At 42.3% G+C, this 16,591-nt stretch overlaps 1 protein-coding gene and 1 long non-coding RNA gene across 4 annotated transcripts; one reads left to right on the top strand and one right to left on the bottom strand.

Moving 5' to 3' along the window:
• Positions 1-237: 237 nt before the first annotated feature.
• LOC135442620 (uncharacterized) lies at positions 238-13,582 on the bottom strand. 3 transcript variants are annotated; one of them, XR_010438693.1, is made up of 4 exons: positions 13,424-13,582; positions 12,393-12,488; positions 8,799-8,884; positions 238-1,737 (listed from the first exon to the last, which is right to left on the bottom strand). It is a non-coding gene; the product is annotated as an uncharacterized LOC135442620 (long non-coding RNA). The 3 variants fall into 3 exon arrangements; XR_010438694.1 differs by lacking the exons at positions 238-1,737; positions 13,424-13,582 and adding exons at positions 6,159-7,705; positions 12,571-12,624; XR_010438692.1 differs by lacking the exon at positions 238-1,737 and adding an exon at positions 6,275-7,705.
• Positions 2,913-4,013, top strand: GPR15 (G protein-coupled receptor 15). Its single transcript, XM_064702598.1, has one exon. The coding sequence runs from the start codon at positions 2,913-2,915 to the stop codon at positions 4,011-4,013; it is 1,101 nt and encodes a 366-aa protein (XP_064558668.1).
• Positions 13,583-16,591: the final 3,009 nt, after the last annotated feature.

Here is a 16,591-nt window from a genome sequence, read left to right as displayed (position 1 = left end):
AAGAATGCTTAAATTATCTTCACAACTCTTCTGCCCAGATAAGGAAGTGTCACATGTGGAATATGGCAACATGCAGTGACATCTCTACGTCTGCTTAGAACATTCAAGAAATACACAGCAAATTCAGTACAGAAGAGTTGGTCCCTGTTGGAAAAGGTTTACTATTTAATTTTTTATTTTAGTGAGTAAGGCTATTAATCTAAAGGGAGACAACAAAGTAAGAAACAAACACAGGAATACACATATATAAAAGTGTCTTTATGATGCCTTTAAGCTTTTTTAAGTTATTAATTTTTTTGTTTGCGATGAGATAGGGAAGGAGTGAATTTCAAGGAGTATGAAGTAGTGTGCAATGGAGGGAAGAGAAGTTTGTGTCTGACTTCTAAAGCTTGTAAGCTGTTATATTCTAACTGCAGAGTAAAACAAGACGGAGTTCCACCTTTGCAAGAGAGGCAGAACAAGTGTAGAATTGACTGTAGGGTTCAGCTGGTCTCCTGCCCTAGTACTAATAATGCCTCTATTTCCCAGTGCTTCTTGGAAAAAAACCAGAAAAACACAAAACAAACCAAAACTAAAATACATTCCTTGAAGCAGAAATAAGCAAAGATCACATAAAATTCACCTCTGCACTGAATTCATCAACCACTGTTTTTGTAAAGTGTAAGCTACTTGGGCACTTTTACACAAGTCTTGGCTGAAAATTCTGTGTATTCTTTGTACTTTTCAGATGGTGAGAGGATGATTTTTAGCCTGTGTTTTCTTGCAGGTTTACACTTGATGTCACTTGCATGCAAATTGCAATGTCCTCAATGCAAACTGATTTTTAGAATTTTAGGAGTTTGGTTCTGTGCTTCCTTCTCCCAGCTTTGCCAGGGAAGAAATAATCTGGCACAAAAATCCATTCTGTAACTGACCACTGACAAGTCTCTCATAAAGAAAAAGACTTGCAGCAACAGTACCTACTCACTGTAATCACCACAGAAGAGACTTTTACATTTCACTAAAAATAGGAATTGTATTTCAGGCAATCAGGTGCAGGAGGTTACTTCTAGGATAACAACAAGGCCTTTTACAAATCCATGGAGTTTTTTTTACTCTGAACAATTAAAAAACTGCCTCTTGCTTAGAAGAGAATACAATGATTTTTAGGGTGAATGCTTACAACCCACTTTGACATAGCAGGAAGATGATTTTTAGCCTGTTATTCATTACATGGTCACATTTACTTCTGTGGCATACAAACCAATAGTCTTAGCTGCGGTGTTTTTGAGCCTTTTTCAGAGTTTGTGATGGCTGAATTACACTCATTAACTTAATGCTTACACATTCCATGAAGTTAGTCAGCTGGAGTCCACTAGTGCTCTACAGTTAGGAAGGCAGTTGTGTATAAGTGAGTACTTATTAGATATCAGCATATCACATGAGCCAGTGCCCACCTAAATTCTCTTCCATCCAGCAGCCAGTCGTTTTACAGCAGCTTCTGCTTTTCCAGGTGCCTGGAAGTCTACCAGGAACCTGCTGCACAGGAGCGCATAACCTGAGCACTGGGAGAGTGAATCTGAGTGCATCCAGAGCGCTCTGGAGGGATTAACTCGCTGTGCACACAATTTGGAATTGTTTTTTGCATGTGGAGACACAAACTGATGCAATCTGTCTGCTCAGGGATGGAGCACGCACCAGGAGGCGATTTCTTCAAAGCCTTGAGAATCCTGGAGGCCTGCCTGCTCTGTGAATGTCCTGGTGGAAGGGAGAGAAAGGAGAAAATGAGTTTATTTTTAGAAGAGAGGAGGGATGATGAAGACCAATAGTGCAGGTTTCAAATTAGTATGCACTGACAAAGGTGTAATGAATTCAGTAGTTTTAAAAATGAGAATTTCTGTTTGATTTATGAAACGCTGAAAGGGCTGTCTGTAAGGTAAGCCACAGCTGGAGCAATACTGATACTGCACATGAAAGATGAAGGAAATCAGAGCTCGGTAAGACAAGTGAGTGCTGTTTATGAGAACAGCTCAGGCGTCACGCAGGCTGTGCAGCCAGAAGGAGAAGGAACAAACCACTGCTCTAGAGTCCGGGACTGTGGCTGATGAGAAAGCCTGTGGGGGGATGGGAGCATCAAGTCAAGTTTCAATATACAATATATGTAGAAGAATATACAACAATTTGGAACATTATTTTCAAAGTTTCCAATACATTCCTTAAGTTGGGTGTGGAAAGTCCAGGCATAGGGGAATTGGCAGGGCTGCAGGGCAGGAGGGGGGCACTGGCAGGGCAGCCAAGAACCTGGGACTGATGAAGAACAACCAGCTACAGGGCAGAATGGATATAGGAGTTTTAAATGTTTTTCCCTATATATATATTTATATGAGTGAATTGTTTTCAAACAGAAAGCAACAATCCTAAAGTCAAATAAAGTAAAAACCTCCAAGCCTCAGGAAAGTCAGACTTGCCCTGACAAGCAATTTATACAAAATGTTTTAAATATAGATAAAGGTTGGGGCACCTGAATTCACTGTTCTTGGGTTTCTTATAAGCTGGTATAATCTCAAATTTCTTCAAACTACCAATATACTTTCCTAAAAACCAAAAAGTTCAGAATCTCAAAAAATACCTTTCCTCCACCTGAAAGAAAAGCAAAACCTGAAGCTGAAAAATGCAAAAGGGGGACAGAATCAGTAAAACTATACCTGATTTTTAAAAAAGCCACAATGCATTTATTCTGAAGGCAGGGTTTTGACTCATCAGATACTCGTTCTCGCCTCTGCAGTTGGTTAAAAGCAAACAAATTATCTCCCCACAAAAACCGCTTTTCTCCTCCTCCCGGCTCTCCCCCTCCTCCCTGCTCACTGATAAAATATTTTTAAAGATCTGGAAGGGATCGGTAGGGGAGGCTCAGAGCCTTCTTCAGAGAGAGGATGAGGACAGCTGGGCCAGAAATGGAACTCACCTCGCTGTCATCCATGCCTACAGTCACCTTCAACTACGACTACTACTACGATGACCAGTGCCAGTACCAGCACCTGCAACACTTGTCTACTTTCCTGCCTGTCCTTTACAGTGCTGTGTTCCTGGTGGGCATTGTTGGCAACTCAATCCTGATAGCATCCTTGATCTTGAAGCGGCGGGTCCGGAGGCTGATTGACATCTTTATCATCAACCTCGCTACATCTGACTTCATCTTCCTCATCACACTGCCTTTGTGGGTGGACATGGAGGTGTCGGGCGAGAGCTGGAGGGTAGGATCTTTCCTCTGCAAAGCTAGTTCCTATGTCATCTCAGTCAACATGTACTGCAGCATCCTGCTCCTCACCTGCATGAGTGCTGACCGGTACCTGGCTATCATGCACCCCTCTGTCGCACGGCGGATCAGGACAAGATCCTATTTCGGAGCACTCTGCATCTTTGTCTGGGTGTTATCCTGCTGCTTAGGGGTGCCAACCCTTTTGTCCAGAGAACTGAAGACGCAGTATGGAAAGACTTACTGCACAGACAAAGACGTGACAGAAGTCAAACAGATCATGTCACTGACGCTTTTAATCCTGGCCTTCTTCTTCCCACTGTTTAGTATCTTAACCTTTTACTGCTCCATCACCAAGAGACTCTGTGTGCACTATCAGAAGGCTGGGAAACGTGATAAGAAACTGAGAAAATCCATCAAGATTGTCTTCATTGTAGTGGCAGCTTTTGTTGTCTCCTGGGTCCCTTACAACCTTTTCAAGCTTATGGCCATCCTTTTGCGACTCCTAAACCAGCCCGACTGTTTTTCTGGCACGGTTGCCCACCTAGGCATGAAGGTGAGCAGCCCTTTTGCTTTTGCCAATAGCTGTGCCAACCCTTTCATTTATTTTTTCTTTGACAACTACATCCGCAGAGCCATGCTCCAGTGCCTGTGCCCATGGGTGAAAATGAGCAGCAACAGCTCTGATACGCTGGACAGCCCCCTGAGCCATTCCCTATCCAATTTTGTGGCAGGGGAGTATGCGGCCAGGAAGAGGAAGCGCTCTGTGTCCCTCTGACTGCGGGCTGGGACTGCGGAGGAAGGGACTTCTTCCCCCAAAGATAGCAGGAAAAGAAAAGGAGAAACAAGCAACAGACAGGTGCAAGTGTAGTGCAACCAGTGCTTCAGGTGGGAGGGATGTTGCTTCCTTTTAAATGCAGGTAGATGGAAACCTTAACCACAGAATTACTTCACAAGGATTGCTGTGACAATGCATGGTATGAATGTGAAACCTTCATACCAAGGAATAGGTGCAAATGCTTAGCCCCAGTACAAGTGCTACAAACTGCAGAAAAGAACCATATGATTCAGTCAGGGCCTCTCCGAGACAAGCTTTGAATTTATGCATATACAGGTTTTTGTTCTGTGCAACAAAAGCAACCCCGGTGTTTCTTTTTTGTTCCTAGTTTGCCCACCAGTAGTGCGCGATAATCCTCAAACCAACCTGATCAATTTTGGGTTTTTGGAGGTTTTTGAACTTAAAAATCAAATATTTTAATGAATTTGTGTTTTACCAGTTCTCATAACTCGAGTTTTGTGCATTTTAAGTCTCAGCTTCTTATTACAGCATTAAATCTTTAGTTTTAATAGTAATAATGAAAGTGCTCAACCCCTCGGATTTCAGAAAAAAACAGAACTTGAAGGCAGAGAGACCAGGAGACAAGCAAAACCTTACACTTAACCTTTCTCTTAAAGAAAACAAGTGTGCAACAAAAGCACACTTGTGCTTTTTAGGACTTTTTTGAGGACCCAACACAATTTCTGATTTCTTGGGTTAGAACTAAAGAGTCACTGCCTTCTATTAAGGAGTGAGTGCTAGAGTGAAAGGTTACACACATGCAAACCTGCTTAAAGGCTTCAAAGGGAAGACAGCTATGTCAGCTAACACAGCTCATGAAAAAACTGTCTGGACAGTAAAGGAAAAAAGCCCTGGAGACTGGACAACGGAAGTGCCATCCCTCTGATGTAACTGCAGCATGCGTACATTCACTATGGCTTTTCACACCTTTGTAATTTCTAAATGACTGTAAATGGGAATGACTCTTCTGAGTGTTACAAATAAATCCTGGTATTTGCATTTTGCATTGAACCTTGTTGAACAGTTGAGCTGTTTAATGTCTGCAGAGAAACAAGAGCAGACCTCGCGCAAGGGCAGCGCAAACCTGGAAACCCGCACATCTGCACCTCCTGCCCAGCTCCCCAGCCAGTTCCACACTGGCTAGCAGAGCAGGTGGAGAGCTGGCTCTGCAGCCTCGGGGGAGGCAGAAGTGTCTTTCAGCAATTGCTGGTGGCACACAGTGGGATGCTAAAACAAGGGTATCACTGAGACACACAAGCTTTTTGCTCTCCCCTCCCTTCACTGCGTGTGTTTGTTTCCTCCCTCACTACCTCTTCTAAAAGATTTTGGTTTTTTTCCTCCACATGACAGACTTTCCCTCCCACCCCCACCTAACTGCCAAACTCCTTTTTCAGGCTTACAGCTGCGTGAAGGGCATCAACTCTTCCTCGACCTGCCAGTGGTTGAGAATGAGGCCAGTGTCAGTTCCAATTTTAAAGTTATAAGCTTTCAAATTTATTTGCAGTGACCTTCAGAAACTGCAAATGAAGTGTACAACAAGAGACTCTTTTTTTTTAGAAAAGTAAGCCTAAGATTTGCCTTTCAACTAAGATACGATTTTTATTATAGAAAAAAACAGTAAGTCAGACTTGTTCATTATTTCCTCAATCCTCGCTGAAAGCACTACAATACTTTGGAATATATCCAATCCACAAGACTTTAAATAATCCTAGTTAGAGCTGCTGGTTTCTTTATTTCCTTTGGGTTTTTTTTTTTTTTTTGGAAAAATTACTGAGGAGCTCCACCAAGATCTCATGCCCAAAGATTTAGTTTCTGGAAAATAACAAATATACTTGATAAATATTGTCAGGCTTGAGGAGAATCATTTGTAATGCCACAGCAAATGCTCCACATGAGCAAAGAATTAAAATATATAAGAGGCAACTAATTCAGCAAAGGAAAACTTACCAGTTTCTTTCAGTCTTTCACCCGAGTTAGTGTAATTTATTTTCTTGTGAACTGCAGGTCATTTGGCACTTTCATGACATGGTAAATATTATTTTCAATTTTTTTTTTCAAAGAAAAGAAAGCCTATACTTGAACAGCTTTACCTCAGGAACTTTTACTATTCCATATTAACATTTATTATTTGTTTGTTGGCATTTACATATCTTAGAATGATACCAAAATTATTGTGATTGAAAGTATTTAATGTAGTAGACTTGAATAATGTAACAGGATGCCTATTTTATCAATGTTAAAAGAATGGAATAACAGTAAATTGGTTTGCTATGTAAAATGGAAATAGTGTAATTCTGATATGACACTTGCAAAAGACATTGGCAAGCAATTTAGATTGGGCTTTTTTCCCCCCACAACATTTATTATTTTAAAATAAATTCATTATGACTGCAGCTAATAAATATGGTTTGGCTTTTTGTAATCTAACTTCTGCTTTCATTGTCATTAAGAAGTAGCAAAGCATTACTAGAAAATCTGTCAGTGAGTCGGGATGAAAACATTCATCTGCCCATCCCACAAACCTTTTCATTAATTCAGAGATACTTTTGTATTGCCTTAGAATTAAATCAAGACCTTTTAAGGTTTTTAATGAAAACAACTACACCACCAGTACCATCTCCAGTCTAGAGGCTGGTGCACTTTCTTGAGGTGTGCACAATCAAAGCTGAAGTGCCTTTTCTTCTTGATATAAATCAGGATCCTGTTAGATACATCTCTTGGTCTCCATTTTGGCTTGAATGAATCAGGAATTTTCAGAAATAAAGCATTTCATCTCAACACAAAGAAAAATTGTACCCAGACCTGATGCTTGCTTAAATAGGCAAAGAATTTTTGCAACCTTAATTTCAGCAGCAGATGTGCTAACACCCACAACTGCTCCACAGCTAAATGGAACTTTGAGTTGCAGAGTAGTGAGTCTCTGAAATATACTCTGCATAGCCTCAGACCCAGAATAAGCAGGGCAAACTTGCAGCCCTCAAGACAAGAAAAGTGCTGTAGGCACTGTGTGGACTGACCCTCCACAAATAGCGCAGTGAAGATTCGTTCTTGGAAGCCAAGAGGAGAACTTCCACTGACTTAGATGCATCCAGATTTCATCTGCAGCTTCTTGTCCTGGCTCCTTTAGACTGGTGGGAGGAAAAACCCTGACAGCCTGCCTGTGCCTCAGGTTTCTAACAGGGTGGACTACAAAAAGAATAGTTCCTGACTTTGTAATGATGTTGCAACGATAGATTTGTCAACTGCTACACAGGGACAGTAAGGTTGTTGACAAAGGAAGGTTGAGGTTTTCTCCTCAGGTGCTTGCAGGGTATATTGTACAAAGAGATGTCAGCTCATGGGTGGGGACACTTACACATACTTCTAACAGATAGACTGCTACTACTGGAATACTAATTTGTTGTTCGTGCAGGATCACTTCTATTCTTGAGGTCAGCAGGAACTTGTGAGTAGATTTGCAAACTGATTTGAGCACAAATCATTGCGTGTCCCAAAATGTCTGACTGAAACACGTGGACTCAATGCTCTTAAAGGTCCTTCCCAATGAAAATGATTCTATGATTCTTCTCTGGATTAAAAGGCTTCACTGAGTTAAGCAGCAAGTGAAGAACAGAAAGCAGACACCCACAATCCTGCAATGGAAAATCCATCACCTCAGGCAATTTACCAAATATGCCAGCATTCTGCATATTGTCAGAGAAAGGGATAAGCTCATGAACAGGAACAAAGAAAGAGCTACCTAAATCCACAACGGATGGAAACTGGCAGTGAGTTAAATGGCCTCAGAAGGAATTACAATGCTACCAGATGTCACACACAGAGGTGGCTGGGAGCCCCTAGAAAACCAGAAAGGGCCCATGGCATCTCATCTAACATCTTAGTAATGTACCACAAAGCCTGCAATTAGTGAACTCTAGCTGTCAATAACAAGCCAAGCAGCTGCTCGGTTTGCAGGTGCAGGTGTTCAGTACACTGCTGCAGTCTTGCTGCAAGGGACAGGAGGGTTTGGAATAGCCCAGTCTCACTAAATGACAGAGGGGTTTTGGCCCCAAGCATCTGGGCAGCTAAGACTTGAGCTCATAATGAAGTAAAAGAATGCAAAATATGGGAGATGAGAAGGCAAGTGGATTAAAAACCAACAGCCTTCAAGAAGAAAGGCATTCTTCCACCTCTGAGCTGGTAAAAAAATTGCTGCCCAAATCGAGGCTGTTTGTGTTCATATTTTTTTTTTAATATGAGTTAAAATGTAGGGATTTTTTCCCAATTCACCTCATTTATCTTTCTGCAACAGATTGCAGCAGCTTTGGAAACTGAGGCCACTTTGGTTTGAGAGCCAACATGATCAATATCAATCATCTAAATAATGCATTGTGACCAAAATACATATTTTCAAACTTCAAAACAGTTTCATTATTAGTAAGAGACCACATTCTTAGTCAGAATCTCCCACTAAATCTAATCAGTAAATATACATCCTCTGCTGTTTACTTCTCACATTTTCTAGAGTACATGGGATTTTAGAAGAGGCAATTCAGCAACAGATCCTCAAAAAAGAAAATGCAAATGTTTCTCTTGAAATTTGGACTAAATTTAGCTTTGGGGACTAGAGAAGGTCACGAGGAAGGTAAGGTGAGAATCCTATGTCAAAGAAAATACTTCCCACAAGATAAATTCAGAGGCTTTCATTTGTATTAGCATTGATATTGAGAAAAGGTGACTACTCACTTTCTAAAAAGCAGATCCTTCAAAAGCGAAGTAGATTCAATAATATCAGGAGATAACTGGATGCATCCAAAAGTTACTAGTCAATTCTGAAAAAAAAAGCCAAACAAGCAACCTCTGTCTTTTACTTTGCAATGGAATTCCCAGAATCTGATGCCCTCTTTCTTTCTCCATTGATAAAACTAGTTAATATGAATATAAAAAACAGCTGTTTCTCAAAGAATGCCCTTTCTTTAACCCTCAGTTTGAGGCAAAGAAAACCAGACTGTGAAACTGTGTGGCATCTGCTCAGAGAATGAAACCTGGTCAGTGGTTTTAAAATCCATCAAAATTTTTAGTCTAGCTTTAAAACTGCTACACAAAATGTCCAAAAAGTCAGACTTGAAATGCAAAGAGCAGCTTTTGCACTGAGAAACACCATGTATAATTAAATACAGCACAAATGTTTGCCATATATGGTACCATGCACCTGACTTGACCACTCATGTGACTTCCCTCTGTGCACTGCTGAACAACTGCTTGACCACAACCACCATTTCCCCTGTCACCCACTCCTCAGAAGTTTCTGGCAACCACAGAAACTTCTACCCATGTCTCACACAGAGAAAACCTGCAAGCCATTATAAAAAAAAAAGAAGATTTAAAAAAAGAGAGAATACAGGCAGGTGTATATTTGCTTTTGCCTGTGTTTGAACCTGTGGGAGTTACCCACCATGGATACAATCATGCCACCTAAAAGGTGGTGCAAGTATGAGTAGAAGCTTGGCAGCTTTCAAGAGACACATATACATACATAAACTGCTGCTCTCCTCGTAACCAGCCAGGACACTATGGATGGAGAGGTGCTGAGAAGCAAAGAGGGCAACAAAGGCACTGAGAAGTGCAGTGGTGTGCCCAAAACCTTAGCTCCAGATAGGGTGTCAGAAGTTATGAACTCTGGTCAGAGAACATGGCACTTCTGACCACTTAGGAACACAACCAAGTAATTTAAAAGCTTTTTCAGATGCCTCACCAGAAGAGAGAAGAAGGCTTTGGAAAAATCTAGAGCTAGAGAAGAGAATAAACTTTGAGTAACCCTTGTAATCGCCTAGCTTCCAGGAGTCGTGTTTTGGCAACCACATTGATGGTGCCCTGACACACACTTTTGCACAGCCACTCAAGAGGCTGCGACCTTCCTGAAGCTATTAAAAATGTCTGAAACCCCTGCTGATTCAACCTTAATTTCAACCTTACCTGCTCCTTAGAGGTAACTCTCCTACTCTTCTAATTTTTAAGTACTTGTGCAACTAGACAGATGATGCTTATAAGTCCTTATTTCTACTCTTGTCCAAATAAGGAATTACTGTCAGTATGGAAAAGGCTGGTTTTGTTGAAAATTAACTGGAATTTTATATGACTAACTTCAAGAAAGCTGGAGTTTGGCTGGCTGAGAAGACTAAAAGCCTAACTCACAAACTACCTACCCAGCAGTGAACCCAGCTGGATTAATTTGTCTCCTAGAATTCCTGCTAATGATTCATCTCCAAAAGCTCTGAAGACCCCTGAAATTCTTAGTTCTGTGGCCTCACAGAGAGAGAGGAGCCACCCAAATAGTGCCAGTCCCATCTGTGCTGCAGGACTGGGTTTCCTGATGCTGTGGGCTGCACCTTCCTCAAAGGTGCCTTCAAGCAACTTGGATGAAGAATAGGGCAAGGTCACGGTGATTTGGGCATCTGTGTTCTCTGCTTTAGGCACCTCTGCTCCCTGCTTTTCTCCCGTGGCTGCAAGGACAGGATAAAGTGTGGGATAAAAACACAGCAGCTGAAGAGTCTGCTAACAGCTGCAGGGTAACTGCCGGGCTTTGACATACAGTGCCTTATGTTCATGGAGAGTACAAATAGTGATGTGCATCTTCCTTTTTGTCTGAAAAATGCAAGCCTGTGTTCTGACTCATGCTCTGACGAGTGCCATTACCAGCACAGCTGAAGAAGACTGCAGGCAATCACCTGGTTCACTCAGAGCACACACTTAACAGATTATTTTTCACACATATGTGTCAAAACCCAGAAGGGTAGGTAGCTGTCCTTTATCCTCAGAACTCACCAAATTCACTGAAAATCATGAGATGCCATGGCAAATCTATTCAGAGATTCCTGTTACTTGGCTTTGAGCTTGTAGGTTTACCCTTTAACCACACACTTTCCTTACACACACTGGAAGGGAAACAAACATTCCTTTAAAAGGAAAGCTGAAGAGTTTTGAGGGTAAAACCACCTATTAGTCAGTCCACTCAGGGAACAGCGATGCTGCCACATACCAATTTAGGTGCTTCAAAACCAGGTTTTTTATTTACTCAGTTATTTAAGTCAGGTCTGAGATTTGCTTCATCAAGGGAGTCAGTCATAAACCCTGGTACTCTGTGGGGGAAAATGCATGTCAAAAACTGAAGTACTTTCTGCATTCGTGCTCCATATTTTTATGTGTTATGACAAGAGTCTGCAATGTCTGCATTACCTGCCAGCCCTCTCTGGTGGATAGCTGCCAATGAGCTGCCCAAAAAACTTCTAACAGTGCCTGCTGTTCTTGTGTTTTGTCTTTTGATACAAGATTTTTTCTCTAGGTTTACAGATGACAATTGCCTGCACCATATTTCTAACACTGCACATGAGCTGGCAAAAATTATTGACCTATGGTGAGTCAATTCAACAGAGAAATATTTCTTTTCCTCACTCCTTCATCCCCATAGTGAACCCTCCTCAATAATATATGATGGAGCAAAAGGCGCTTACAACTGAAGTGGAAAATTTTTAAACCTAACTGCTATTAAGAAGTCCAAAGAAGAAGAATGGAGTTTATATGAACAAAGAACGTTTTAGAAACACAGTTAATCAGATTAATGACCGTTTTGGATGAAGCATTGCTTCTCAATAAATAGTTAAGTATTTCGTGTCATGTATACATATGTTAATTTTATATAATAGATTTTAGTTTTCTGGGGTATCAAAGTACTATTTGGAAGAATGGGTAATTCCAAATAAAATTATCATTTTCTCCCTCTAGCAAAATCTACCAGTTATTTTTACAAAATAGGATTTCTATCAAGTCAACCTTATTATTAGAACAATAAAAGCTTATTTGAAATCTAAAAACCACAAGCCTTCTCCTGACCAGAAAAGGCTTAATTAGTTACTTAGATTGCTAAAATAATTGTATGTAGCTCCAACTATTTTTGTCACCAAAAAAGAAGAAATAGGAAACTTCCCATTTTCATGCTGAGCAAACCTGCTCAGAAATATGGGCAACCTGAAAGGCTGAATTAGCCAACAGCCTCAGTGGCAGTTCAACTGACAAAAGGCAGAATTAAACTAAGGACAAAACAGCCAGTGGCCATTAAAAAGGTTTGATTTGTGTGGGTTTCCTTCCTTAAAAAAAAAAAGAAAACAAACAAATCCAAAACCAACAAAACAACACAACTTTGGATTTAACTGACCACAGCTGAGAACAGATTACTCCTGCAGGTCACACAGCCACGTCGGCTGTTTTACAGTCATGTGCCCTCCAAGTATCAAAGCCCATCTGAGCACAGCATTTGGGAGCCGCTGCTGAAGGGCAGGTTACCTGGGAGGATCTGTGCTCCACTCCAAAGAGAGCAATTCTTCACTGGCAGGACTTTTAACATCAGGCACCCCCGAGAAACGCAAGAGACAATGAAGCCTTTGGAAAGAAGAGAAAATGTTACAATCAGGAAAAAATAACTGTCTTGAAGTATCTTTTCTAAGCAGGGAACTCAATCCACCTGTTTTCAAACACTGGGTCACTCACACCTTTTCCCTCACATCTGAAGTTTTTTTCTCTCAAGCGAACTGAGAATAAAATAGCCCCAAAACCAACATCTGAATCCATTTAACAAGGATGCTACTGTAAACCTGAAGATAGGCAGCTGTGAGTATGTATACAGGTGAATATAAATGATCTGCGCTCTTCACTGACATGTACAGCAGCTGTACTTGTAAATATTTATTCTGTTAAGATCTTCAGGAATCAGTGCATGTGAGGGTCGATAGCAAATGTTCTTTAAACCATTTCCAGATACACTCCTGTATGGCAGTGGGCAGGTTAACGCTTCTCCCACGAGGCACGGGGTGTACCTGATGCTGTGGTGCACATCTGAACAGCACCATGTCATGGTACTGGGAAACTTTAATAAAGCAGTTTTAACACAGCTGCTGTCAAAACAGTTAGCTTGTACTTATGCTGCAGTTTTCTAGGTTTTTTAATAGCAAACTCAAAAACACTTTAAGAAACATTTCACAAATAAACACTTTGACAAGTGGCCTAATCGCATATCGCCCCAAATTTGCAACACGGGATCATCTAGCCCGGCACACCCTTTCTCCCCCACGAAAGACTGCGTCTGCAAAGCACAGCGCGGTCCCTACACACCCAGATGAAAGGAGCCCCCAGCTCTCGGGTGAGCACGCAGGTAAGCGAGCAAACACATGAGAAAAACTTTCTGTGCATTGCGGAAACAACATCCAAACCCTCCCCACCCAACGCCGGCCCAGCTGCAGCCTGCAGCCCCAGCCCGGCCCATGCCGAAACACACTTCCCATTCCACGGGCTCAGGCGGCCAGCAGGGGGGCATTTACCTGTCCCATCCTCACCAAAGAGTGGAATTACGGCTGTAAAACTGCTCCTCCCTTCCTACAGCCACTCCTGCCCGACTCCCGCCTCCCCGAGCATCCCCTGCCGGGCTGGGGACCCCGTGTTCTCCCGGGCAGCTCCCGCCCCCGAGCGTGCCGTGCGGGGCCGCGGGCGCATCGCGTGCGAAGCGGCGGTGCCGCTCTGAGTCAGCGCCCGCGCTGCGGCCGGCGGGGAGCGAGAGCGGCGGCGCTGAGCGGTCCCGGCCGGCACGCAAGGCTCCGCTGCCCGCCGAGCCCTCCGCAGCCCTGGGCCGCCCTCCGCAGCCCTGTGCCCCCGCCGCGGCCCTGTGCCCCCGCCGCAGCCTTGTGCCCCTCTGTGCTCACTGACCTCACGCCCCCATGCACACACGGCTCCCCGTTTGTGATTTTGGCGTTTATGTTTAAAACCTGGGGAAGCCTCTTTGCCAACAGCCCGTGGGGAAGGGCAGAGCCGTGAGAACGATGTCAGCTCTGGGCCTTAGTGCGCGTCCAGCATCTCAGTCTTCTCCTTCCCCTCGCTGTGCCTGGTCTCAAGGCCCTCACGAGGGGACAAAACTGCGGTACTGAGATGGAATGTCTGCGTATGAGTACCAGCCGGAGGTTTCAAATATTTTACAAGATTTTTTCCAGTCCTTGCCTTCTCAAACATCCTACGCTGGACTTTTTTGCTGCCGAAGGACTTGGGCTGTTTGTCGATAAGGGCAGCAACCACTGCGCAAAGCAGCACAGAGCCCGAGGCCTGCGTTCCCTTAGCATTAATTAGTGATTTTTCCAAGCACTAAAGAGGGGAGGGGAGCTGGGAAGTGTAAATGCCATCAGCAATCCGAGCCACTGAAAATGGTATAAAGTACCCACCATAAAAAATATTTCTCACGAAAGGGTGTTTTTTGCAGAAATTGTGAACACGCAAGGAGTTATTCCCCCATCTCAGAAACAACAGAAATCTGACATTTCTGAAGATTTCATGCAAATTGACTCAGTTGAACCAGTTACACCACAAACTTTTCCAAATCTGCAAAGTGAATGATAATTACTCAACAAGAAAGTTTCTATGACATGAATCTCACTGAAATAAATGCTTCACTTACGAAGCCTCTCCAAGAATCTTGAAGCACTCAGTGAACTCTGCAACAGACATCACTTGGGAAGTGATTTCTGTACATATTTTAAAAAGAAATTACAGATTAACCTGTTTATTCCAACTGAGAATTGAGAGTAGATATGAAATAGTTTAACATTGAGATATAAAATGGCCCACTCATTACATGTCCCATGAATTTGCCCCAGGGTCCTTTTTGGGATAAAAATCTTTTTTTCCTCCACTCAATCCCAGCCTGAATGCTGTCTCAGCTGCTAGTTTCTGTCTTAAAGGATGCTGGTAACATCAGGGGTAGAAGTGGCAGTGTAAGGTTGTCTACTTTGCTCTTTATAAATTTCCCCACGTTGTAGATCGTACAAGAGATTAATGACCTGGAAGGTTTTCGACTTGTTTTTTTCAAGCATAAAAATGCACAGATAACTAACTACATGGTGAGGAGATTGAGTGCAAAACAAACACAGAGATCTCCAGTCTGATTCTGTTTTGCCCATCTGCTAAAATCAGACATCAAACTGCTGTTTCGGATTCGTCTGGCTTGGATTTTATGGAGGTCATATTGCAAAGAAGCAAAAAGATAAAATTAAGTGCACTTAACAAAATGTCAACTTTTTAATGTTTTAGCACAGAATTCATACCAGCTACTGTGCTGCTTCAGCTGTGCAGTGATGCAATACAAAAGTATCACTGGGTTGCATTGGTAAAGTCACACAACAGGCTCAAAATGCTACATGAGGACCCCTATACTTTCCAAACTTTTTCCTACTCTTTTTGGCAGTGCATACAAGTAGACTGAAAAGGCTGAAGTGCCGATTTCCAGGACACCAAATTCTTAAGAGACTATTCAGGCTCTTTCATATACTCATAACTTTCACTCTGTCAGAAAGAAGTGCTTTTGAAATGACAGAAGAACAAGCTCTATTCTGAGAAAATTCAGAGTGCTGAATTATTCCTTGGGACAAGATAGGATTTAAGTTGCAGGGCTTCTCCTTTTAAGTGTTATATTTAGGGAAAAAAAAAAAAAAAAAGAAAAGATTGAACAGACACATGGGAAACAAGCAGGAAGTCATCCCTGTAGCAAAAGAGCTAAAGCACCTGGCTTTTTCATGTGGTAAATATTCTTATCAGCAAAACAGTCTGCTTTTCTGAATCTCCTCCTAAATACACGTCTATTTACATAATATATGTTTGTTCATTGGGCCAGAGAAGCACAGACTGTCTAAGGAATACAAGCAGCAATGAATAAACCTGCAAAACATCTCTGCAGAACTAGTGAAGCCATCAGACAAGGAAGAACTTGCTGCACTGCATGGAGACCCTGATTTCATTATGATTGCAGATGGTAAAAAGGGGCTGCTGGGACAAAGAAAATAGAAAATGAGGGGATTTTATTCCAGGCAAGTGGTTAAGTGCAAGCTTATAGCTGATCTGACTGATAATTAAAGAAACAAAACAAAACAACAAAACAATTGACTTGCTTTAGCCTATGCCACAGTCTCCTGCTGTGATTCAGAAAAAATTTCTTACTTGCTTCTGCTTGCTTAATGAGAAAGAAGACAGATTTCTCTGTCCAGTGTGGGCATCTGGGCCGATGCAGTTACACAGGACTGACAAGGACCTGCCAGGTCTTCACACACAGTGCCAGGCATAGGCCCCTCTCATAAACTGGTCAAGATAGTGAGAAATTTTCCATTCATTTCTCCTTTGGAAAAGCTCATTCAGTAGCCTCTCTGACCAATGAGATACACTTCCAAAGTCCAGTTTAGGTTGATGGACAGTTTAATTTACTGGCATTTGTTTTCCCAAATTATCTGAAATCTTCAGACACGAGATACAGGTGCACCTATTTGCTTCCCACCTAACCAAGGAGCACAATCAGTTGTGGCTACTCTAAGAGATGCTCAGGTAGTGCCTCCTCCACCCAAAATAAATCTGAGCTTAGTTAAAAGTGCCTGAACACTCAGGGTTTGTTAGCATTGCCTGCAAACACTTCTTGTGAATCACAGCTTCATTCTCAGCAGAATGGGATGCCAAGGCGA

This window comes from Zonotrichia leucophrys, chromosome 1 (genome assembly GCF_028769735.1).
Source record: "Zonotrichia leucophrys gambelii isolate GWCS_2022_RI chromosome 1, RI_Zleu_2.0, whole genome shotgun sequence".
Classification (NCBI taxonomy): Eukaryota; Metazoa; Chordata; class Aves; order Passeriformes; family Passerellidae; genus Zonotrichia; species Zonotrichia leucophrys.
This window is presented reverse-complemented; position numbering and strand designations above follow the sequence as displayed.